At 39.9% G+C, this 26,068-nt stretch overlaps 1 protein-coding gene across 9 annotated transcripts in view; it reads left to right on the top strand.

Annotated features, from left to right (window-relative positions):
• Nucleotides 1–26,068, top strand: part of usp9x (ubiquitin specific peptidase 9 X-linked) — a 217,957-nt gene that overhangs the window by 70,050 nt on the left and 121,839 nt on the right. For all 9 annotated transcript variants that reach the window (XM_033033085.1, XM_033033086.1, XM_033033084.1 and 6 more), the window contains 7 exons: nt 4,703–4,921; nt 6,658–6,773; nt 15,933–16,184; nt 16,263–16,401; nt 21,170–21,322; nt 24,677–24,781; nt 24,864–25,070. In XM_033033085.1, the coding sequence (XP_032888976.1) occupies nt 4,703–4,921; nt 6,658–6,773; nt 15,933–16,184; nt 16,263–16,401; nt 21,170–21,322; nt 24,677–24,781; nt 24,864–25,070 (1,191 nt within the window). The remainder of the gene's footprint in view (nt 1–4,702; nt 4,922–6,657; nt 6,774–15,932; nt 16,185–16,262; nt 16,402–21,169; nt 21,323–24,676; nt 24,782–24,863; nt 25,071–26,068) is intronic.

Here is a 26,068-nt window from a genome sequence, read left to right as displayed (position 1 = left end):
GGGGAGATCTTATAGAAACTTACAAAATTCTTAAGGGGTTGGACAGGCTAGATGCAGGAAGATTGTTCCCGATGTTGGGGAAGTCCAGAACAAGGGATCACAGTTTAAGGATAAGGGGGAAATCTTTTTAGGACCGAGATGAGGAAAACATTTTTCACACAGAGAGTGGTGAATCTCTGGAATTCTCTGCCACAGAAGGTAATTGAGGCCAGTTCATTGGCTATATTTAAGAGGGAGTTAGATGTGGCCCTTGTGGCTAAAGGGATCAGGGGGTATGGAGAGAAGGCAGGTACAGGATACTGAGTTGGATGATCAGCCATGATCATATTGAATGGCGGTGCAGGCTCGAATGGCCGAATGGCCTACTCCTGCACCTATTTTCTATGTTTCTAAGAGAATAATACCAGAGAGCAGAATGTCAGATTCACAGAGGAAAAAGACAATGTCTGCATTGAAGTGATTGGAAGGTACACCCTAGCTTATGGGAGGACTGTTCAGTAGTTTGATAACAGAAGCTGAACCAGAATCTGGTGTGATGTTTGCTTTTAATCCATATCTTCTGCCTGAAGGGAGAGGAGAGAAGAGAGAAATATATGGGTAAAAGGGACCTGGGCTGTTTCCAAGGCAGCATTAACTGTAGATGAAGTAGATACTTTTTACTTTACTTTATTGTCATTGTGGTGGTGCATACAATGAAATTCAGGTGCACTGCCTGAGCAGAGCTCAAATGTACAAGATAAAAAATAACAATAAAGTAACAGCAAATAAAGCGAGAAAATTGTTCACACACTCACGTGCATATACTGTGACATACACACAGATTCACACACGCATACACATTATGCCTACGTATGCACCCTTACCAGAATATAACATATTGCACTCAGAAGGTCATTGTCAGAATATAAGATATTGCACATATTATAAAAATAAATATTAGAAATGAATATATCAGTATTGCACAAAGGTAGGTATTGTACAGTATAAACATTGACTATGTGGGGGGAGTGTGCTTTCAGTGCAGAGTTCAGTGGGGTGATGGCCTTGGGGTAGAAACTGTTTGTTAGTCTTGTGTGCGTTTTGACAGACCTGTAGTGCTTTCTTGAGGGCAGAAGGGAAAACGAGTGATGGGCGGGGTGAGATGGGTCCTTTAGGATGCAGGATGCCTTCCGCGTTTTCTGAGCACCAGCCTATTAGCCTCTGTACCTATCCCTGTATGCTGACTCATCGCCCTCAGTGATCAGCCCCGCCACTGTCGTGTCGTCTGCAAATTTAATGATTGTGTTTGTGTCGTGGGTTGGTATACTGTCAGGTACAGAGAGAGTAGAGGAGGGGGCTCAGCACACAGCCTTGTGGAGCCCCTGTGCTGAGTGACAGAGTTGTAGAGTGGTGGGGGCCCATCCTGACTGACTGCGGCCGGTCTGTTAGGAAGTCCTTTATCCAAAGGCAGATGTTGTGTTCGAAGCCTAAGTCGGACTGCTTGGAGACCAGTCTGCTGGGTATGATTGTATTAAATGCAGAGCTGCAATCAACAAACAGCAGCTGTGTGTATGCTCCCCGTTGTTCTAGATGAAGCAATACAGTATGGAAGGCAGTGGCAATGGCATAATCTGTTGGCTCTGTATGCGTATTGGTGTAGATCCAGGGTGGGTGGGAGAGCAGCTTTGATGTGCTTAATGACCAGTCTCTCCAGGCACTTCATGATTATTGGTGTTAGTGTGACCGGCCTCTAGTAGTTGAGGCAGATTATGGCTGTCTGCTTCGGAACTGGCACTATTTTAAATTTTTTAGGCATGTGAGGACGATACAGTGTGCCAGGGATAGATTGAAAATGTTTGTGAACACGTCAGCTAACTCAGCAGCGCAGTCTCTGAGAACCCGTCCTGGAACTCCATCCGGACCAGCTGCTTTCCGTATGTTGACATTACGGAGTGTGCATGTGGCATTAGCTGTCTGTATGATGAGGGTCTGGCTGTTGGAAGCTGGAGCTGGAGTAATGAACATGACAGTTTCTGTTCTCTCCATCTCATGGCGACCAAAGGAGTGGTTGAACTGCTCGAGCAGTGAGGTACTGCTGCTGGTGGACGGGTTGGTGTTGTTATTGTAATTGGTGATGTGCCATATACCTTGCCATACACAACGGGGGTTTGAGTTGTCGAAGTGGCTCTCAATCCTTCGCTTGTAGGCTGCTTTGGCGTATCTAATGCCCCCTCTTCAGCTAGGACCTGGCTGCACTATACAGCTCTGTATTGCCGGACCGGAAAGCCATGTTGCGGGCTTTTAGCAGGAGTTGGACATCTTTGGTGATCCATAGTTTGTTATTGGGAAAGACATTGATGCATTTTGTGATAGTGACATTGCCTACACAGCTTTTTTATGTAACACAGTACAGTGGAAGTGTAGGTGTCAATGTCCTCATCCTCAAATAAGTCCCAGTCAGTGCGGTTAAAGCAGTTCTGCAATTGCTCAGAAGCTCCCTCAGGCCACACTTGTATGTCTATGGAGCTGGTTTGACTGTGTTGATAAGAGGTCTGTATGCTGGAGTTAAAAACAAGGAGATGTGGTCAGACTGGCCCAGATGGGGGAGAGGTAATGCTTTGTACCGTTGTTTAATGTTACTATAGACATGGTCGAGTGTTTTTTCCTCTTTTGGGGCACTGCACATGTTGATACATTTTCGGGTGGACAGTCTTTAGTCTTTAGTTTTGCTTGGTTCAAATCACCTGCTATTATAAAAACTCAGTCATGATGGGCTCTCTGTTGTCTGCTAATGGCAGTTAGCAGATGGTGTGAAAGCAAGTGGTTCTTGAATAATGTTAAGGGCCTGTCCCACTTGCCGATTTTTTTCGGCGACTGCCGGCGTCATATCAGTATCGCCAAAAGATTTTGAACATATCAAAATCCAGCGGCGAAAAAAAAATGTTGCGACACTTTAAAAAAACACCGCGCGTCAATATGTCATCACGCGGCAAATTTTTCGGTGACCTGATACTAGCAATGTTACAAAATTTTGAGATTTAAAAAATCAAGTCTGTAATTTATCCCATCAGATAAAGCATAAAAATAAGTTTAATTTGACACCTAATTCACTTTCATATCTCATGTATTTAAAAAGTTATGGCCATTTTCATACTCGGAAATTAGCATCTTGTTCCCTATTGATTTTCTATGGACGTAACAAAAAAGCTGTGATCGTGGACAGTCAAAAGCCCATAACTTTCTTAAAAATTAAGAGAACTGAATGAAATTTTCAGTTATCATAGATTGAACCATTCTGAAACAAATATAAAATAATCTTACTTGGATGACCTGAAATTAAAGCATATAATTAGTTAGTTACCCAAGTGTAGCTAATTTCAAACTTCAATTACTAGATCTAAACATCTATCCATTTCTTAATAAATGATTAACATTTTTAAATAGCCTAAGTGTGCAAATAATATTCATAAATAATTCACAATAAAACATGATTTTTAAATCTCATTTACATTAATTTATAGGCCAAATGGAAGGAATTTAGTGTTCAATTGCTGTAAATTAAAGTCCATTTTAAATCAGCTTTCTAGTGGGATCCTGTGAACGCGCTGGTTTAGAACGTTCACATTGCGGTAGATTTGTGCCCTCAAATGCCCAGAAAAATACTGCGGGATATAATGGGGCCAAAATGAGCTACTCGCAATATTAAACTTTGTATAAAGGGATCTTAAGAAGCTCTTTTAATGTAAAAATAAGCTACATACCTTCTGTGGTTTGCTCTATGAGACCCTGACGGCTGTCGGTGGTCGCGGGTTTAGAGATTGAAAACTACTATAACTATTATCCAAGGCCTTTAAAACTAATAATAGCTTTTGCGACGGGGTCTTCCAGCGATTTTTCGTTAATAATTAACTAGGCTGAACATCTTCGATTTGAACAGCCTAGAGAAAATCGCGTTTTAAACCCGCCCCCCTCTAAACGGCGCCAAAATCGCGCACACCCGCAGCGACAGATTTTCAGCGACGCTTCAGGTACGCTTTGCAACATACCTACTGATACGTCAGTCAATGATGCTGGCAGGCCGAAAAAATCACCAAGTGGGACAGGCCCTTTAGTCATTCTTATCCTAATTGACTTTGTGTGGTTAAAATATCACCATGCTGTCCTATGTTGAATCAACTTTATCATGTCTTTAACCCAAAGAAAGATTTTGCTCGAGGACCATAAGAAGTGTTTAATGAACTCACTCATTTAGTTTGAGATGCAGAAACTTGGTCTTAAGAAACAAGTTGGAAGAATGTATAATGTAGTAGTTTATTATACATTATAAAAGATAATTTACAAAGTCAATTGTGTCCAGTAAACCAATTGTTTGTGTTCAAAACATAACACATTACTGGATTTGTCTTGAAATTTTGTAAACATTTCTCCGGGATGTGCACAGAATTGTGTAAAGGATGTGAAAATTCTCCTATTTTAATTAAAAATGGGAACTGCTTAAGCCTAATGACGCCTTTTTTGCATAAATGCTGTTTTTCTGTTAAACGTAAAATTGCAGGAAGGCTTGGAGAGTGGCGGCATTGATTGTGTAAATCAGGATATGAGAAAGATTAATATAATGCTTCTAATGATGTGTGGAAATGCTCACTGTGATTTTTTGCAAATCTGATGCCTTTTATTGCAGACTTTGGTTTAATGCTTAACCATCTTTTCTCTTTCTCTTAAGAGATGTATTATAAATAATACCCATCGCCTCATAGAACTGTGTGTGGCCAAGCTGTCCCAGGACTGGTTTCCTCTTCTTGAACTCCTTGCAATGGCCTTAAACCCTCACTGCAAATTTCATATCTACAATGGTACACGCCCCTCTGAAACTGTTCCTGCTGGAGTACAGCTGGCTGAAGATGAACTCTTTGCACGTCCGCCAGATCCACGTTCACCTAAGGTTAGAAGAAACTTAAGATTTTTGTTCCCATTTGATTTTTATAATTGCAAATAAAACTAGTGGTTGTTGGAATTATTGAGTGCTATCATTGTAAATTCGTCACACTGAACTTGTATCTTGGGGTTGGCTTGTTTCTCAATTTTGTAAAATAATTTTTACGTCTTCTATTATTCTTTGGCAAAATATGGATGCAAAAGATAGAAAAATCATAATGGAAATATAGATGCCAAAGATAGAAAAATCATAAATTTGAACACTGTCCAATGTAAAATAATTTTCAAACAATTGTGATTTGTGCATTTCCTATTTTGTTGCCCAACTATTTATTTCTTTCACTGTGCTGACCAAGTCAAATCATAAAGACCAATTAAAAATTGGCTTCTCAGAATGTTTAAGTTTTTTCTGCAAATATAAGCCAAGCATGCTGATATGCTGGAAAATCTGAGGATCAGACAGCATCTGCGGTAAAATAAATATAGTTAATGTTTTGGAGAAACTTAATCTGATTAAAATATTGGACCTAAAAGGTTGACATTTTCCACAGATGCTGCCTGTCTTTAACAGGATTTTGTTTTCTTTGTCAGATTTGCAGCATCTGCAGTTCAGTTATTATTCATTAACAGTTAAGATTCAACTGGATTCAACTCATGTTGGAGCACTAGCTGATTTGTTAAAATTTCAGTAGGAAGGAGTGATTGCCACAGTTGATATCTGCATTACGTTCTGCTTACGTCTCATGGAAATTGACCTAAAGGTTCCAAATAGCTATCATACCACCGGTTAAGTATCCTATCAGTGAAAGGTCTTTGGTGAAACAGATGATATAACATGGACAGTGACTGGAATTACACCGCAAAGGAATTAATATCCTAAGAAAAGGAGAGGAAAATTATTGGTCACAAAAATGAAATAATTTAATTAGTGCATTTGGTTCTTTGTAATGGTTTAAGAATAACAATCTTAATCTTAATCTAAGTTTGGGAGAGACAATACTGCAGATGTGGGAATCTTGAGCTTAAAACAAATTGTAGGAGATGCTGTCTGCTCTGCTGAGTTCCTCCAGCAGTTTGTTTCTGGAATCTAATACACTTGCGCAGTTGATTATTATGATCTGTAGTAAGAAGTAGTTTGGTACTATGGAGATTTCTAATGGCTGAACTCATAAAACACTGTTCAGCTGCAACCATTTCCTAGGAATGTTTTGTGGATTACAATATTATTTACTAAATTCTATGGCTCCTATTCAAGTAATATGATGAAAGTAGATGCAAAACAATTTCGCCTGTATATTCATCAGCGTGTACATAATGGCCAGAGCTGAAACAGCATGACTTTCACCCTGTTCTGAAAAAAAATTCCAAACTAGTTTGTTTGTAAGTATATCAAAACTAATGCTGAATTTGCTTGCCATTGTGGCTGCCCTTCTCTGATTGTTGCCGAGTTGTCGTCGAAAATACTTTTCCAGTAAGGGGCAATCCTAGAAGTGCAGGAGTTAACAAGTTCTGCACTTTTACAACTGTTAATTTGCAATAGCATAGATATGGGCACAGATTCTTTTCCTGGAGTAATACTTGAATATTGTAGGACCTGGAGAAAAGTATACTAATTTCTGAGGAAGTTTGACAATTCCCTGAATGTTATGTGTTGAGCTTTTGGTTTCCCATGACTGCCAAAGCTTTGTTACAGTTTTCAATGTATATGGATGACATGAATTTTGACTTTTAACTTCCCTATAGGGTTGGCTTGTGGATCTTATCAACAAGTTTGGAACATTAAATGGATTTCAGATTCTACATGATCGATTTGTCAGTGGTTCAGCATTAAATGTTCAGATAATTGCAGCACTCATCAAGTAAGCAGATTTTTTAATATGTTAATATAGAAATTTGAAGAACTGGGCAGTAGTTGGTGATGCTTTGCCCGGACTGTATTGCAGCCATCTTTAGCTTATGCTTGTTTTGGGGGCTAGTCCCCCTCAGTTTTCTCTTCAGCATATAAACGGCATGCTCAATTGGGTTCAGATAACCACATGTGATTTTTTCTATTACAAATCTCAAATTGTGGAGTACAGAGGCAAATAAATAAATGATAGGTCTTTGTCCCAAACATTATGGAGGGCATTGTATGTTTTGAGATGAATGGCTGCTGCAAGATCATATGATTTTAAGGGAAGGATGTAGCAACCATATCAAAGCAGAAGATGGTAATAATTGGTCACTTCAAATGTTTCCAGCTCAACTTCCTGAGACTTGAGCACAAACCAGGCTAACCTTCCCTCCCCCACACTTTTTTCACCTCTGTCCTCTGCCCCATCTGGATACGCACCCATTTCTCTCTTGCTCTCTCCTCCCCCCCCCCCCCCATCCCATTCCAACTATATGGGTTCCACAGGCTCTTTTTTTCATATCTCTTCTTTCCACATCTCCTTATCTCACACTTTTTGTCTTTTCATCAGCCTTTGTCCAACTATCTGCTGATCAAAACCCACCCTTCACCCTATCCACTACCATTTGCCTGGCTTTGTCCCAACCCACCTCTCTTCCAACTTTCTCCCCCCTTCTACAATCATTCTGAAAAAAACACGCCCATCTTCAGTGCATTCAGAAAGTATTCAGACCCCTTCACTTTTTTCACATTTTGTTACGTTACAGACTTATTTTAAAATTGATTAAATTCTTTTTTTTTTAATCATTAATCTACACACAATCCCTCAGAGTGACGAAGCGAAAACAGGTGTTTTGAAATGTTTGCAAAGTAATTAAAGAGAAATAACTGAAATATCACATTTACATAAGTATTCAGACCATTTGCTGTGACACTAAAAATTGAGCTTGGGTTCATCCTGTTTTCATTAATTATCTTTGAGATGTTTCTACAACTTGATTGGAGTCCACCAATGGTAAATTAAATTGATTGGACATGATTTGGAAAAGCACACACCTGTCTATATAAGATCCCACAGTGCATGTCAGAGCAAAAACCAAGCCATGAAGATGAAGGGATTGTCCGTAGACCTCCGAGACAGGATTGTGTCGAGACACAGATCTGGGGAAGGGTATAAAACAATTTCTGCAGCATTGCAGGTCCCGAAGAGCACAGTGGTCTCAGTCATTTTTAAATGGAAGAACTTTGGAACCACCAGGACCCTTCATAGAGCTGGCCGCTCGGCAAAACTGAGCAATCGGGGGAGAAATGCCTTGGTCAGGGAGGTGACCAAGAACCCGATGGTCACTCTGACAGAGCTCCAGAGTTCCTCTGTGAAGATGAGAAAACCTTCCAGAAGGACAACTATATCTGCAGTATTACATCAATCAGGCCTTTATGGCAGAGTGGCCAGACGGAAGCCACTCCTCAGTAAAAGGTACATGACAGCCCGCTTGGAGTTTGCCAGAAGGCATGAGAAACAAGATTCTCTGGTCTGATGAAACCAAGATTGAACTCTTTGGCCTGAATGCCAAACATCACGTCTGGAGGAAACCAGGCACAGCTCATCACTTGGCCAATACCATGCCTACGGTGATGCATGGTCGTGGCAGCATCATACTCTGGGGATGTTTTTCAGCGGCAGGAACTGGGAGACTAGTCAGGAACGAGGGAAAGATGAACGGAGCAAAGTACAGAGAGATCCTTGATGAAAACCTGCTCCAGTGTTCTGGACCTCAAACTTGGGCGAAGGTTCATCTTTCAACAGGATAACGACCCTAAGCACACAGCCAAGACAACGCAGGAGCAGCTTTGTGACAAGTCTGTGAATGTCCTTGAGTGGCCCAGCCAGAGTCCGGTCTTGAACCCGATCGAACATCTCTGGAGGGACCTAAAAATAGCTGTGCATCGATGCTCCCCGTCCAACCTGACAGAGCTTGAAAGGATCTGCAGAGAAGAATGGGAGAAATTACCCAAATACAGGTGTGCCAAGCTTGTAACGTCATACCCAAGAAGACTTGAGGCTGTAATCGCTGCCAAAGGTGCCTCAACAAAGTACTGAGTAAAGGGTCTGAATACTTACGTAAATGTGATATTTCAGTTATTTCTTTTTAATTAGTTTGAGGCAGCAGTGGGGCCCGGACAAGGTGGGAGCAGGCCATGGACCGAAAAGTCACATGGACTGAGCTCTGGCAGGCCGAACCACAGCGCATCAAGTTCTTGGTCCAGGCAGTGTACGATGTCCTGCCCAGCCCATCGAACCGCATCATCTGGGGCTAAGCGGAATCTCCGGATTGTCCGCAATGCTCAGGCAAGGGGACGTTGGAACACATCCTGAGCTGCTGCTCAAAGGCTCTTGGGCAGAGCCGGTACACTTGGCATCACGACCAAGTTCTTAAACCCATTGCAGAAGCCATCAGCATGGGAATCAGCTGCTGCAGACGAGCACGGCCCACCACCCAGATGATCACCTTCGTGAAGGCCGGAGTGCAGCTGCTAAGAACCACAGCAGCCAGGAATCAGCCAGGAATCCTGGCGACTGCGCAGGACTGGCAGCTTTCTGTAGACCTGGTGAAACAGCTGAAGTTCCCACAGCACATTGCCACGACCACCCTGAGGCCAGACATCCTCCTGGTCTCAGAGGACCGTCTGGAGGAGGCCCACGAGAGGAAGATGGCCAAGTACGAAGAGCTGGTCATAGACTGCCGTAAGCAGGGCTGGAAGGCAAGGTGTATGCCCATCGAGGTTGGCTGAAGAGGTTTTGCAGGGCGATCGCTACTACAAAGCCTTGAGTGCACTGGGCATCAACGGAATGGAGAGGAGAAGAGCCATCAAGAACACCACAGAGGCAGCGGAGAAGGCCTCGAGATGGCTCTGGATCAGGAGAGGAGGTCCATGGGGGGGAGCGAATGCCACCTGAACACTAGTCGTGGTCTGATCAACCACGGCTGGGTCGTCTGGGTGAGGGTGTCTGATGTTGAAAGACCCGAAACACCCAGTGACCCCAGGTTACATCACTAATGTTGTGTTCAGGAGCATCAAGAGATGTATTTTTTTATCATGCAAAAATTTCTAAACAGCTGTTTTCGCTTTTTTATTATGGGGTATTGTGTGTAGATTGATGATAAAAACAATGAATTTAATCCATTTTAGAATAAAGCAGTAACGTAACAAAATGTGGAATAAGTGAAGGGGTCGGAATACTATCTGAATGCACTGTATGTTCTTCACAGATGCTTCCTGACCCACTGAATTACTCCAGCTCTTTGTGTCTTTTTTCATAAAAAGAGCATCTACAGTTCCTTCCATCTGACATTCTGGATAAATGCAGTGCTTTTAGCTGGGCCATCTGTCGGATGAGGTGACACTGATGGATCCAAAACTCTCAGAGAAAGTGGTGGAGAGTAATCATCATAACCTCTAGATATCCTGGCAGGAAATCTTCACAATAGTTTCTGGGGCCTAATCATCTTCATTTGTTTTGAAATGATCACCCATCATCACAAAATTTGAAGAAGGGATGCTCAATCATTCCATAATTTTCAATTTCATTTGCAACATAAACAAAGCAGCTGATCCTGTGGATAGCTGCAGAAGTCTCCAGACAAAATTAAGGCATGAACTGTGAACAATTTACCAGCCTCTGAAATATTGTGGTCAGGAGAAAGTCAGTAGTCAATGACTTGCCTCTTGCCTCCCAAAAGCCTTTCTCTAATACTCAGTGTTCAAGTAAGGAATGTGATGGAATATTCCCCATAGCCCTTGATGAATAGCTCTCTAATACTATTCACCAATATTTGGAAACACATGGGATCTGATAAAATTAAAATATTGTTTAAAAAGAAAAAAAATTGTGCTAAACAATTGCAAACATTGGAAAAGCAAATAGATCATTATCTGGCTTACCTTTCCCCAAGCAGCCTATGCCTCTCATTTTAGCATCCTATTGCGTTAACAATTCCCCAAGCCTTCAACTTTACCTTTTACCTTGCTGTAATTTCAGTTATTTTTTGTAATGTCACTTTTTGTGGTTACATTCTGCTTTCTCTTTGTGGAGAACTGGATGCATTTAGCAACAAAACTTCATAGCTGCTAATTTGCTTGATTCAGTCTTCTAAACAAGTAGCGGGATAACAGAGAACTAATGTGAATGGGTTATCGATGACTGGTTTGGACTCAGCAGGCAGAAGGGTCTTTCTCCTTGCTGTATGTTGTTCGAGAATACAGAAGAATCCAAATTCATATTGGTAATTTTCTCTATAGAACAGATTTTTCAATATTCTTGTACCATGTGATAGTTTGTATCAATGAAGGGGCAAGTTATGTCTGCACCATGTTACAGAAGCAGTTATCATGTACGCCGTTTGAAATATCTTTGCGTCTAAGTTGCATTGACTTGCCAATGCCATTTGTTTAACTTGCATTCAAGTTTAGTAATTTATTCTGTGCTGTTATTATTTTTGGCATTGAGATTGTTCAATGTTATCAGCTGCGCATTTCTTCAGTTTGCTTGCTACCTGATTTATCTTTCCCTGCAGTATGTATTGAGTGACCTCATCTCAGTAGTTCTTGTTAAATATCATTGTTTTTAATCTGTTATGAAGCCAATCTGCCAAAGGGTAGTGAAGGAATGAAGTGGTTCGGTGTTTGACACCATGATCTAATTTAAATGAGAATTTAACTTTGTGATAATAAATTCTTCAAAATATTTGTACTGCAAAGTTCAAACGACATGTTATAGTGTGATTAGTCATTAAAATGAAAATTTAGGAAGGGTAAAAGATGTTGAGTGAATTCCATTTCTGCAATTATCTTCCCTTTTCTGTGATTTTCATTGACCAGTATTAAAACAAACCATGTTGCTCATTCAAATATTTTGGTGTGCTGTTTATTGGCGATTTATGTAATATAAATTTAGTGCTGAGGATTGGAGTTCTTTTCCTTATCAAGATTGTGTTTAAGTTGCTCTGGTTTTAAACATTAGTGAATTTTAGACAGGGGAACGTCTGATCCATGTGGGAACGTTATCTGCTTATGGCTTCCTGGTTTACCTGCTTGGATACTGGAGGGACTGAAGAATCTTTAGGTTAAATGATTTTCCTTTGAAGCTGTGGTAGAATGCAAAAAAAAAGAAATATTCTGTGACTTTTTTCACCCCTGCTTCTCAGTTCAGCCTGTGGAATCGTGGATATTGGAAAAAACTCTCGATTTTTATTTCTATTTGCTCCAAAATTTGGAAGTTCACACAAACTGATTTGTACTTGGAAATATTATTGGACTAATGTGAAATTAAAAAATTTAGAAGCCCCAAATGGGATGCCTGAAGCATATCATTTGTTATCTTCTTATTGTTCATTTGTCAATTTGCCATGGAACTTCTGAATCTTTTCACTAGATGACGTTACATGCTCACTGTAGGAAATTAGATTATAACTTTAAAATATGCTTCTGTATTTCTGAATGGAAAGCATGCTGTTCTCTTGATGAATTAAGTCTTCATCATGCTTCACTCATAATGAAATGCATGCCTACAGTGCATTTTACACTTCCCTGCATGTCACTTTGTCTTTGTCGATCATTGTGATCACAGTGCTCTACTTGTTTGTGGGATTCATTACAATTCATGCAGTGCATCCTTCAAGATGACATAAATGCCCTAGAAGAGGTTACTATGGAAATTGATGAGGGTAAAGCGGTGGATGTTGTCTATATGGACTTTAGTAAGGCCTTTGACAAGGTTCCTCATGGAAGGTTGGTTAAGAAGGTTCAATTGTTGGGTATTAATGCAGGAGTAGCAAGATGGATTCAACAGTGGCTGAATGGGAGATGCCAGAGAGTAATGGTGGATGGCTGTTTGTCAGGTTGGAGGCCGGTGACTAGTGGGGTGCCTCAGGGATCTGTGTTGGGTCCACTGTTGTTTGTCATGTACATCAATGATCTGGATGATGGTGTGGTAAATTGGATTAGTAAGTATGCAGATGATATTAAGATAGGTGGTGTTGTGGATAACGAAGTAGATTTCCAAAGTCTACAGAGAGATTTAGGCCATTTGGAAGAATGGGCTGAAAGATGGCAGATGGAGTTTAATGCTAATAAGTGTGAGGTGCTACATCTTGGCAGGACAAATCAAAATAGGACGTACATGGTAAATGGTAGCGAATTGAGGAATGCAATTGAACAGAGGGATCTAGGAATAACTGCATAGTTCCCTGAAGGTGGAATCTCATGTAGATAGGGTGGTAAAGAAAGCTTTTGGTGTGCTGGCCTTTATAAATCAGAGCATTTAGTATAAAAGTTGGGATGTAATATTAAAATTGTACAAGGCATTGGTGATGCCAATTCTGGAGTATGGCGTACAATTTATAGGAAAGATGTCAACAAAATAGAGAGAGTACAGAGGAAATTTACTAGAATGTTGCCTGGGTTTCAGCAACTAAGTTACAGAGAAAGGTTGAGCAAGTTAGGTCTTTATTCTTTGGAACGCAGAAGGTTAAGTGGGGACTTGATAGAGGTCTTTAAAATGATGAGAGGGATAGACAGAGTTGACGTGGATAAGCTTTTTCAATTGAGAGTGGGAAAGATTCAAACAAGAGGACATGATTTTGAAAATTAAGGGACAGAAGTTTAGGGGTAACATGAGGGGGAACTTCTTTACTCAGAGAGTGGTAGTTGTGTGGAATGAGCTTCCAGTGGAAGTGGTGGAGGCAGGTTCGATTTTATCATTTAAAAATAAATTGGATAGATATATGGACGGGAAAGGAATGGAGGGTTATGGTATGAGTGCAGGTAGATGGGACTAGGGGAGAATAAGTGTTCGGCACGGACTAGAAGGGCCGAGATGGCCTGTTTCCGTGCTGTAATTGTTATATGGTTAAGTTCTAACCATTGATCCTCACCTGAGAAAGCGTGGCAAGTTGGATATCATCAATACTAGGCTGGATTGAATGAATAAAAATAAACGTGTGAGCATACCATCCTTTTGATAAATCCTGCAGATTCATTGCTTAAAATCCTCAAAAGCTCAGGCAGAGTAAAAGTTAGTGCCTTGAATATTGTCCTTAGATGTGCTTCATGTGGGCCGAGCATCAAAAATGTGTCTAGAAATCAACTTTCGTGACCCATGTCTTGGAACTACATAAAATTTTGCACAGATTTAGACAAAATATAATTGAGAAGGAAGTCATAACCCGTCAGTGCCAAAAGATGCACATTAATTAATTAAACTAATTAGAAAATTAGATCAGAAAAGTGAGCGCATCTAGTGTCCAATGCCCATATTACACCATGGGGCGCCGTATATATAGATGACATGAATATGACTATGACTATAATTATGTATAATTATATTATATAAAAATAATATAATGAATATAATTGTTAGTGGGTTTTTTTAATGAGACTGCTGCAGAGGTCCTCTTGAACTAATTAATCGGTCAGGGCAGTTCTTCTGGGTTCCCCCGTTTACTGAACCCCACTGACTGCCAGTGTGCAAAGTGGGGGTCACGGCCATAGTGGGACTGGGGCAGTGCCAGGTTGGGGGAAGGCTAAGGCAGGAAAATGCCTAACCCTAACTTGACCCCCCCCCCCCTTTTACAATTGAGTGGCACAATTATTATTTTTTGTTGTTGTTCGACCTCCAAAATCTGGGGCATAATATAGGCTATCCCCCAACTCAAAAAATGGGGGGATATATCACTCTCCCTCCCTCTCGGGGCCCTCTCTCTCACTCTCCCTCTCCCTCCCTCTCGGGGCCCTCTCTCTCACTCTCCCTCCCTCTCAGGGCCCTCTCTCTCACTCTCCCTCCCTCTCGGGGCCCTCTCTCTCACTCTCCCTCCCTCTCGGGGCCCTCTCTCTCACTCTCCGTCCCTCTCGGGGCCCTCTCTCTCACTCTCCCTCCCTCTCGGGGCCCTCTCTCTCACTCTCCCTCCCTCTCGGGGCCGACTCTCTCACTCTCCCTCCCTCTCGGGGCAGACTCTCTCACTCTCCCTCCCTCTCGGGGCCAAAGATCATAGAGTTCCGTTGCTCGGGGCCCATGGGCCCGCCCGCCCGCTCGGCGGCTAATCACAGCGTTTCGTTCACTGCCCCATATCTCGACCAAAGGTGATAGAGCGGAGCTGTGAACGGCGCTGTGATGGGCCGTTGAGCGGGGGGGGGGGGGGGGGGGAGTCGGTTTCTGCCAAGGCTTGTCATGGTTTTGCCGAAAGATCATAGAGCAGAGCTCCGCTCTATGATCTTTGGTTTTGCACTTGTTCTGAGATTCTGGATGTAGCAGGGCAGGAGAAGAGAAAAATACGCCTACGGGACGGATAATTTCGGGTTATGAAGCATGTCTCGCCAAAAAAGGGGAGGGGCTGCAGCCCCCCACCCCCCCCCCCGGTTCCGCGGCCCATGGGTATTAGTTTTGAAATTCTCGTTGATCACAGAATTTCTCACGACAGAGCATGAGAATTGGCAGCCCTGTTTATAGAGAGTATTTCTCAGTATTGCTGAAATTCTGCTGCTTTAATTGTGAATTAATGAAACGGTTTTTAAAGCAAATATGCTGCTTTGAATATTTTGAATTTTTAAGTCATTATAAATATAGTTTATTTTTGATGGAATTCTTTGGCTTGAATAAAGCAAAAATTCTGAATTGATTTGAAAATCACAATTTTTTTAACCAATATAGCATCATTAATGCTTAGCTATGCCATACATCCTGCTTTGAAATTATAGTTTGCAATATACAGATAATATGGAGAATTGCTTACAAATTACATTGCTAATTAATAAGATGTGCTATTCAGTGATGTGGTTGGGTAACTTGAGGGATTGGGGTGATGAGAAATATTCAATTCCAAAATAGTAAAACTTCAAACAACAATGAGCAAGTTTAAGTACATATATTCTAACTGTTACAAAATAGTAATTACAATCGATTATATAAAAATATATCAACAGTTAATGAGTTTGCTGAGGGACTTCAAATTTGTTTTTGCATAACTAATGACTGAATAAAACTTCCTTAACTGAACCAGACATAGAACTGAATAGTTCAAGCCAAGTATATTTAATTATTCCAATTCTGATATTTTTTCTTTCTTTGCAGACCTTTTGGCCAGTGTTATGAATTTCTCACCTTGCATACGGTGAAGAAATACTTCCTTCCAATAATAGAAATGGTTCCACAGTTTCTAGAAAATCTAACAGATGAAGAACTGAAGAAAGAAGCAAAGAACGAAGCTAAAAATGATGCTCTATCTATGATAATTAAATCGCTGAAAAACTTAGCTTCACGGGTTCCTGGGCAGGAGGAGACGGTCAAAAGTTTAGAAATATTTAGGTTAAAAATGATACTTAGGTAACTATCATTCAAAAACAAAATTTAACTTGGTTACCATAAATTAGCTCTGTCATAACTTAGCTTTGTTATTTACAGATTGTTACAAATTTCATCTTTCAATGGGAAGATGAATGCACTAAATGAAGTTAACAAGGTGATTTCCAGTGTGTCTTACTATACTCATCGCCATGGCAGTCCTGAAGAAGAAGAATGGTTGACAGCTGAGAGAATGGCAGTAAGTGGTGAAATTATTTATTATCCTGGCAGGAAATATTAAAACTATTTATTCATCCAAGAGGAGCATAATGTATGAATTTTGCTTAATGTTAAATATTTTATGGAATCATTTTTTGGATACTTGATGTGTGGTCTGTTTGGATTAAGTGTTCAAAGTTGGAAACATTTTATATTTCTTGTACAATTCTCAAAAAAACAAAAGTGTGATGTGACCATATTGCATAAGTCTGAATGTTTGGATTTGCAGTTTAAAAGTAAAAACAATATTTTAGCATGTGACATTTAACTTCACAATTCATTGCCATGGTCTTTTAAGAGTTCTTTGTCTATAATTGTCTTTGTTCTTCTGCATGCACTCGGTGGTCGGGGATTTATTGGAAAAATGTCTGGGGTAGCAGCGATCTAAATTTAGAAAGACAGGGTTGAATCAAAGATCGCTCAGTTTTGATAGAGAGCATCCTGTCCTACCAAATGTATTATTTTTTTAAGAACAAAATATATTTGCAATGGTTGATGTGGTCCACATTTGATAAGGAGATTGGTTCCACAGTTTTTGGAAAATCTAACATGATCTAAAGAAGCAAACAACAAAACCAAAATGATGCTCACTCTGTGATAATTAAATTGCTGAAAAACTCTGCTACACGGATTCCTGGGCAGGAGGAGACAGTCAATATTTGTGATTAAAATGATATTTGGGTATCTATCATTTTTTAATAACCACAATTAAGTTGAAATTATCATAAATTAGCTATGTCATAACTTAGCTTTGTTGTCCAAATGTTTAGTGCCCACAAAATCCATGGTAAATTGGCAAATTAAGTCCAAAATTGGCTTTGTAATCAGAGATTGGGTGCTGTTGGAAGGTTGATTTTATGATTGGATCAATGTATATTGCATGTATTTATAGTTTTGGTATGAATTGATCGGATAACCCTGCAGATGAACATAATTATTGGTAATAAAGATAACAGTGGTAAACTACAGGACGTTAGATTGGCAGAGGAATGGTTGATAGAATTCATCCAGCTCAGTGAGAGGTGATGCATTTTGAAAGGAATAATAAGGGTTGAACATCATGAATGCTGTATTGAGGCACAGATCCCTGAAGGAGGCAGTATGGTAGATCTGATGGCCAAGAAGGTAGATTGTATGCTTGTCATTAGCTGACGTATATATAAGAGCAGGGAAGTTATGGTACAATTTTATATAATATTTCTTATTCCACAGTGGCATATGCATCTCTAGTTGCCACCAGGGCTGTGGAGTCGATACCCAAAACACCCGACTCCGACTTATTGATTTCTTGTGTATCCGACTCCGACATTGACTCCGACTCCGACCCCGACCCCTAACCCCTGTTACTAACAGGCAGAATCTCTGGAGAGAAGGAAGAAGATATATGGAGCCAAGTGGGAGAAGGGGAGGGTAAAAATTGAGCAATGACTGGAGGGCAATGAGTGGGGACATAAAAGCCGAAATCTGTGAATCTGATAAGGTTGGTAATAAATGGGAACTATTGAGGGAGAGATGAAGGGTTCAAAGTGCCATTTGAGGGAGGGGACACAGTGAGTAAGAATGAGGGGTAGGCCATTTAGGACTGAGATGAGGAAAATATTTTTTCACCCAGAGAGTTGTGAATCTGTGGAATTCCCTGCCACAGAAGGCATTGCAGGTCAATTCACTGGATGTAGAGAGTTAGATATAGCTCTTAGGGCTAACAGAATTAAGTGATATGGGGAGAAAGCAGGAATGGGGTTCTGATTTTGGATGATCAGCTATGATCATATTGAATGGCGCTGCTGGCGCGAAGTGGCGAATGTTTACTCCTGCACCTATTTTCTATGTTTCTATGAGTGAAAATTATCGGTAGTAGATGGATTAAAACTAAAGCTGGAAATAAAAGAAAATTAGTCATGCGGGTGAGGGGGGGGGGGGGGGGGAAACGGGTTTAATGGGAAAGGGGGAAAAATGGGAGGACCAAGAGGAGAGAGTGGAACAGATGGTGATGTTTACCTGAAATTTCAGACTCAATGTTTGTACTATTGGGCTGTTGACGACCTCATTTACTATGTTTAATGGGAAAGGGAATCTACTATGTTAGTCAGAGCCATGCAGCACAGGAACAGGCCCTTCGGTCCAACTCATCCAAACTGACCAAGATGGTCCATATCCCCCCCCCCCCCCCATTTCCTATGCATGTATTTTTTGAAATGTTCTTTAAATATTGTTATTGGGCTTGCCTCATTTACCTCAACAGGTTAAAACGTTCCCCTCTCACCTTAAACCTATGCCCTCTCCATCTCAATTTCCTCCACCGGGTGTTCTTTCAGTTTGTGTTGAGCTTTACTCTGGTAGTGAAAAAGGCTGAAGACGGACAAGTCAGTGTGGAAATGAGAAGGGAAGTTGAAATAGCATGTAGCCAGGATCTCAGGATTGCTATTGTAGACAGAGCTCGGATGCTCTGCAAACCAGTCGCCTCTTCTGAATTTGGAATAGTTGAGGAGGCTACATCAACAGCACTGGATGCAGTACTCAAGGGTGAAGGAGATGCACGTGAATCTTTACCTAATCTGGAAGAGCAGCTTCGGTCCCTGAAAGGTGATGAAGGAAGATGTTTAGGAACAAGTGTTGCCCTCCAGCAGAGATAGTGCCAACAGGATGATGAGCAGGTCAAACCGTTATGGAGAGAGTAGTCACTGCAGAAGGGTGGTGAGATCAAGATGTGGCTGGTTGTGGGATCATGTTGTAGCTGGCAGAAGAGATAAAGGGTATGCTGAATGTGAAAGCTAGTGGGGAGAAAGGCAAGGACTAGTGAAACTTTGATTATATTTTTCACAAAGGAAACGTGGCCATAGCAGTGAGTCTAAGAAAGAAAGACAATGAGCAATAGAAAACATGGGTTGTTTTGATCTGCCTAGTTACTCTAGCACTGCATGTCTTTTTTTCCCAAAACATTCTGGTAAACCCCTTATGCACCTTCTCTGAATCTCTACATCTTGCCTATATTGTGGCAACAATTGGACAGAATACACCAAATGTAACAGAACCAAACATTTTTGCACAGCTGCAACACAATTTGCCAACTTTTATACTCAATGCCCTGACCGATGAAGGCAAGCATGTCGTATTCCTTTACCTCATTATCTACTTGCGTTGCTATTTTCAAGTGAGCTATGGACATGCACCCAAAGATCCCTTTGCACATCAACGTCCCAAGAGCCCGGTCATTTACTATATTCCTTGTATTTGATCTCTCAAGATGCAATATCCCACACTCTGATTAAACACCCACTGCCATTTCTCCACCGATATCTGTAAGTGGTCTATATTCTGCTTTGTCCTTGGACCGTTTCTCAATCCAAAATCCACCAATTTCATTTCATGTCGGTATTGCAGCTGAACAAAGGGGACTACATATGAGAGGAGCAGGCCAAAGTTGACTGGAAAGGGACCCTAGCAGGGATGAAGGTGGAACAGCAATGGCAGGAATTCTTGGGAATAATTCAGAAGATGTAGGATCTTTTAATTCCAAAGAGGAAGAAAGATTAATAAAATCTGACATGTGCACTTTAACCACATGTGATTGTTCTATTACAAATCTTAAATTGTGGAGTACAGACCAAATAAATAAATGATGGGTCTTTGTCCCAAACATTATAGAGGGTACTGTATGTGTATAGCATTTGAGGAAGACTTATTTTCCACGCATAGATTGGAATCTGGAATGCATTGCCTTTGTGGTTGGTGGAGCCAGCAATCCACAGAATATTTAAGTATGTCGATGAGTTGCTGAACTCTAGGACCAAGTACTACAGAATAAAATTAGTATAGATAGTTATGGGCCTGTCCCACTTAGGCAATTTTGTTGGTGACGACTGCCGGCGACTGTCATAGTCGTAGCAGGTAGCCGAAAAACCGGTGACTGAGCCCCCCCGATGACAATGTCTACAACAACCTACCTCCTTGTCGATGTCAAGCTACGGCAAGCTACAGACAACCGGCGACCCATTAGGATGTCCTCCTACGTCCACCCACGACAAGGTAAGACAATTCAGTTGCTGGTACCTGTCGCCGGTTGACGTAGGTAGTCGCCAATGCAATTCACCAAAGTCAGCACCGGTGACAACCTACGTCATCCTGGCGACAACCTACGTCATCCTGGTACAGCACCTACGTCAGGCTACGATCGTTGGCGTCAAGCCCACGGGCGCGACTGTCGCCGAAAAGTTTTGAACATTTCGAAATCCAACGGCGATCAGAAAAAAGGTACAACTCTTTAGGCGACTGAGAAGACCATACAGGCGACACCCCGTCGACCATATGGCGACAGCCTAGTTGCCTGTAGTCGCCTAAAAAATCGCCTAAGTGGGACAGGCCCATTACTTCATGGTTGACAAGGACATGGTGGGCCAAAGTATCATTTTCTGTGTTGTATGACTCAGATTCAATTACTGCTGTTCAATTCTTTCCTTTAGGATTAGGATTATTTCGACTCTCATCTTTGACTTTGCACTGTAGACATTCTCTAATGTAATTGTGTTTTACTTTGTGAAAAATAGTTGAATTAATGTGTGTCATTTGTCAGAAACTTTTAATTCTAAGTGTTAGAAAATTGAACTCTTGAAATTCCTCAGTAGTTGTCAGGAAGAAAAATTTGATTAACATTGTGCATTCAGCAGCTTATTATGATATAAAAAATATAATATTTTCTGTTAACATTTTTAATCTGATCTAATTTGTGAGTTTTTTTAAACTATTTCTAGGAGTGGATTCAGCAAAACAACATTCTATCAATTGTGTTGCGTGACAGTCTACATCAACCACAATATGTTGAAAAACTGGAGAAAATACTTCGCTTTGTCATAAAAGAGAAAGCACTCACCTTGCAAGATCTTGACAATATTTGGGCAGCACAGGTGAGATATGAAACAGTAAATGTAATTATCTTTTGCCAATCTGGTTAGTTTGGGGTAGAAATAAATGAATTTATCAAAGGATATTTTTTGGTGTGTCTTTGAGATTGAAATTGTGTAGCATAAAACTAATGTTTTAAACTAAACATTTGGTCAACTTATTGGTTTCTCTTTCAGTTAACTTCATCGTATAACTTTCAGTTAAATTTATTTTGTTTTTTGTGCGCATGAGGTATGCCCATATTGTGAAAGACTTGTGTAAAATAAATTTTGAAAGGTCAATGTGTTACATGTGTTTGAAAGGTCAATGTGAAAGATCAGTGTTACAGGATTGATTTCTCATAACTACACCTTGATCACTCGGATTTGAAAGCTGAAGAAAAATGTTGTTCACTGTGAGCATGAGGTCACCTCAGCCCAAGAGCGTATTGGTTGAAGGGAGCTAATTGATGTTGTTTTCAATGAAGCTCTGGAGGGTCAGTGTTCTGGGATAGAGTTGAAAGATGAGTTGCTGGACCTACTGCACTGCACATTGAAGAATTTATGTTCTTTTATAGTATTTTCATTCTCTAATTCCATGGCTTCTATTCAGTTGCTCTTTCTGTAACCAACCTTATTAAGAAGAAGGGTCTTGACCCAAAAAGTCACTAATTCCTTCTCTCCAGAGATGCTGTCTGACCCACTGAATTACTCCAGCATTTTGTGTCTACCTTATTAACCTATTGTCCAGCTGACCTCTCCTAAACTCAACAGCAAACCTGACCTCATCAGTGATACTCCCATTATTCTTTCTATCCTCGTGCACACACTAACTACAAACAATTTTTCTTGCTTTGCAGTTCTGACGAAGGGACTTGGATTTAAAAATGTTAACTGATCATCTTTGCACAGAGGAATAGCCCTATTTGTTTAGTGTTTCCAATGTTTTTATTTCAGATTTTAACAGTCTTCAGTTAAAAGAAATGTATTTATATTTATCTTTTTTTCTTTATGCCATCAAATTAAAAACAAAACCATCTTTCAGACTCTTTTAGATCAGCAACTTATTTTACCATAACAACCTTTTGAGTTTTCTGCATTTCTTTAACTCTGGGCTTCACAATTTTCTTGGTGCTCTCAGCTTTCTTTGCCCACAATCTTTGGAGTTCCATGAATAAACAAAATCACTTTTTTCGATTTTCACCTTTCCTTTGTAGGTCTTCCTTAAAACAACTTTTTAATAAGATTTGAGTAATCTTTCTTAAATATTCCTTTAGTAATTGTGCCATTACTCCATGTTCCTCTGAAATATTTTGAGACGTTCTTGTACTTTGAAGACAGTACATAAATGCCAATATCGCTTTCATTTCAAGTATTATCAGACCAGAAATACCACTGCAATCTCATGGCTTTGATATGTTTAAACTAGGATTGAAAATTGTCTTTGTCCATCTGACAAACCAAGCAAGTTTACAATTCTTCACTCCAGTTATAGATTTGGCAATGTGGCTTAGCTAATAGAATGTGCAAAGAAAGATGTGCAGGAAAGAACTGCAGATGCCGGTTTAAATCGAAGGTAAACACAAAATGCTGGAGTAACTCAGGCAGGCATCTCTGGAGAGAAGAAATGGGTGACGTTTCGGGTCGAGACCCTTCTTCAGACTTCTTATTCCAGCATTTTGTGCAAAGAAAGATCTTGTATTGATAGTTATGTGGTTTTTCAAATGACCTACCACACATTTCTGCAAAGATAATGATTTTTGTTGGAGTAGTTGCAGGAAATATAATTTGTATCTTCCATAGTTTCACCTGGTAAATCTCCCGTTTAACATCGTGAAAATCTGAAATCCCACACCTTTGGCATAGTAAACCTAAATTTTCCTAAATTTTCAGTTCATGCAAGTAAAACATGAAATCAATTAGGAATATATGTATTAATGGCTTAATGTTAAGGCTCTTTGGTGATGTGCTTCTCTTCTGTTAGCTGATTGGTGGAAAACATATTCTCTCTCAACTTCTACAAATTGTTAATAGTAGAGCAGAGAATATTAATCTCAGTGAGTAAAACAAACTGCTGGCAGAACTCCTGAGTAACCAGCTGAGTTACTCCAGCATTTTGTGTCTACCTGCTGGAACAACTCGGTGGGCCAGGTGGCACCTGTGGAGGGAAATTGACAGAATAGGCATCAAGCTGAATAAGAGTTCTGACCCAACATGTTGTCTGCCTATTTCCCTCCACAGAGAAGTACAGAGTACTACATTTGCATATCTGTTGTGCTGATGCAAATAAGAATTTCGTTGTTCCACTTTGGGATTTATGACAATAAAACACTCTGGACTCTTGATGCTTCCTGACCCGCTGAGGTCCTCCAGCATTTTACTCAAGAATCCTGCATCTGCAGTCTCTTGTGTCCCCATTAATACTTTTGTAAACAAGGTAGAAAGAATGTAAACTTTGAAAATATTCTCTGACTCAATCTGTTTATAATATTGTAAATATCATTATAATGACGTGAGTACAATATACACAGCAAGCTTTCTAAGTAACAGATTCACATTCAAACATTCATTTGTTTTTAATATTTCAATGGTTATGATCTTGTCCCCCAAAAGTATTAAGATCAAAAGCGAATCTTCGTTTGCATTTGGTTATATTAGATTTGCTATCAATGCAAAATGTACTGTTCTTGAAAAGGCAGGGAAACCATTGAAATATTAAAAACAAATGAACGCTTGAATGTGAGCACACCATCTCAGGTTCAAATTAAAATTTGTTTGGTAATTAGTAAGGAAGAAAGAAAATATTTGCATTTCATGACCTTATTATGCACCAAGTGTACTTCAAAATGAAGAGTAGTTACTATTTTAATGCGTAAAATGAATTAAGGTTCCACAAACAGCCAAGGGAGAAAACATGATTGATTTTGGTTGAAGAATGACTGCTATTCAGTATATAACAGTAATCTACATTATCTCCTCTACATTATTCTGAGAGGCCACTCTGAAATAAAATTTTAATTGCTTCTCGATATTTAAACAATTGATTAAATGCTGAAGAGTGATTAAGTATACTTCTGATGATACTTTTATTTCTGCTTCTGCATTGAAACATCGATTTAAATGGTCTTTAGTCAAGTTGGAGCTCGTGATAACTGAGGATGAGAATATCACCATTGAGTGAAAGATAAATTCAGATTTATTGAATTGTAGATGGATGTTCCAATTAATTGGTGTTGGGCAGTACAGAGTGTCAATCTTTTTTTATCGTAGCCTTTCTGCTTGTACATAATACTTGTGGGGGGCAAGATCATAATGGTCTTGAGAAATTGGAATTATAAAATTTAAAAAATGTATTGATATGATTTTTGTGTTGTGCAGGCAGGTAAACATGAAGCAATTGTGAAAAATGTGCATGATCTACTTGCAAAATTGGCATGGGATTTTTCTCCGGAACAGCTTGATCATCTTTTTGATTGCTTTAAGGTAGAAATCTTTTAATCGTTAAATTAATTCATAGCTCAATTAAAATACTTATTTATTTACTTTGCAACATTTTAAATTGAAGGCAAGTTGGACAAATGCAAGTAAAAAGCAGCGTGAAAAGCTTCTAGAATTGATCCGTCGTCTAGCTGAGGATGACAAAGATGGCGTAATGGCACATAAGGTGTTAAATCTGCTGTGGAATTTAGCACATAGTGATGATGTACCTGTTGACATAATGGACCAGGCTTTAAGCGCACACATCAAAATCCTGGATTACAGTTGTTCTCAGGTAAGGGAAAGAAGAAATGTTTTAACTTTTTTGTTTCGTGTTCTAGATTTTAACTGAGATGTGAGCAAGAATTTGCTTAACCTTTCCTTTTGAAAGGTATCTTGTTATCAAGGCTTGTTATTCGCTGACTTGGGACAAAAGTCAACAAACTTTAACTGAGAAACCCTTATTTATTGCCCTGCTGCTTACATGTCAGCTGAGTACTGTAATACTGGCTATCTAATATTCCTTGGCTGAATTGGTGTTGTACCTTGTCTTTGGAAAGCCACAATTACAGAAGATTTGTTTCACTGTTTAATGAATATCACCCTATCCTAAGAATGAGAAAATTATTATACCAATGCGCAAGTTATTAGATTTTATCGATAGTCGAAGATAATTTTCTCTGGAGTCTTTGGCTGAGCATTGAAAAAATAATGCATGTATTGAAGGACTATATGCAATATTAGATTTTTTTTTAATTTATTTTTTAAAAGCTTCAAATACATCTTTTGCTAACACAAAAATAGGTTAATCTAACTTCTCTTCTGAAGTTAGCAGTGCCCTCCATAATGTTTGGGACAAAGACCCGTCATTTATTTATTTGCCTCTGTACTCCACAATTTGAGATATGTAATAGAAAAAATCACGTGGTTAAAGTGCACATTGTCAGATTTTAATAAAGGGTATTTTTATACATTTTGGTTTCACCATGTAGAAATTACAGCAGTGTTTACACATAGTCCCCCATTTCAGGGCATCATAATGTTTGCGACACAGCAAAGTCATGTAAATAAAAGTAGTCATGTTTAATATTTTGTTGCATATCCTTTGCATGCAATGACTGCTTGAAGTCTGCGATTCATGGACATCACCAGTTGCTGGGTGTCTTCTCTGGTGATGCTGTGCTAGGCCTGTATTGCAGCCATCTTTAGCGTATGCTTATTTTGGGGGCTAGTCCCTTTCAGTTTTCTCTTCAGCTTATAAAAGGCATGCTCAATTGGGTTCAGATCGGGTGA

The sequence above is a fragment of the Amblyraja radiata genome, chromosome 14, assembly GCF_010909765.2.
Source record: "Amblyraja radiata isolate CabotCenter1 chromosome 14, sAmbRad1.1.pri, whole genome shotgun sequence".
Lineage (NCBI taxonomy): Eukaryota > Metazoa > Chordata > Chondrichthyes > Rajiformes > Rajidae > Amblyraja > Amblyraja radiata.
This window is presented reverse-complemented; position numbering and strand designations above follow the sequence as displayed.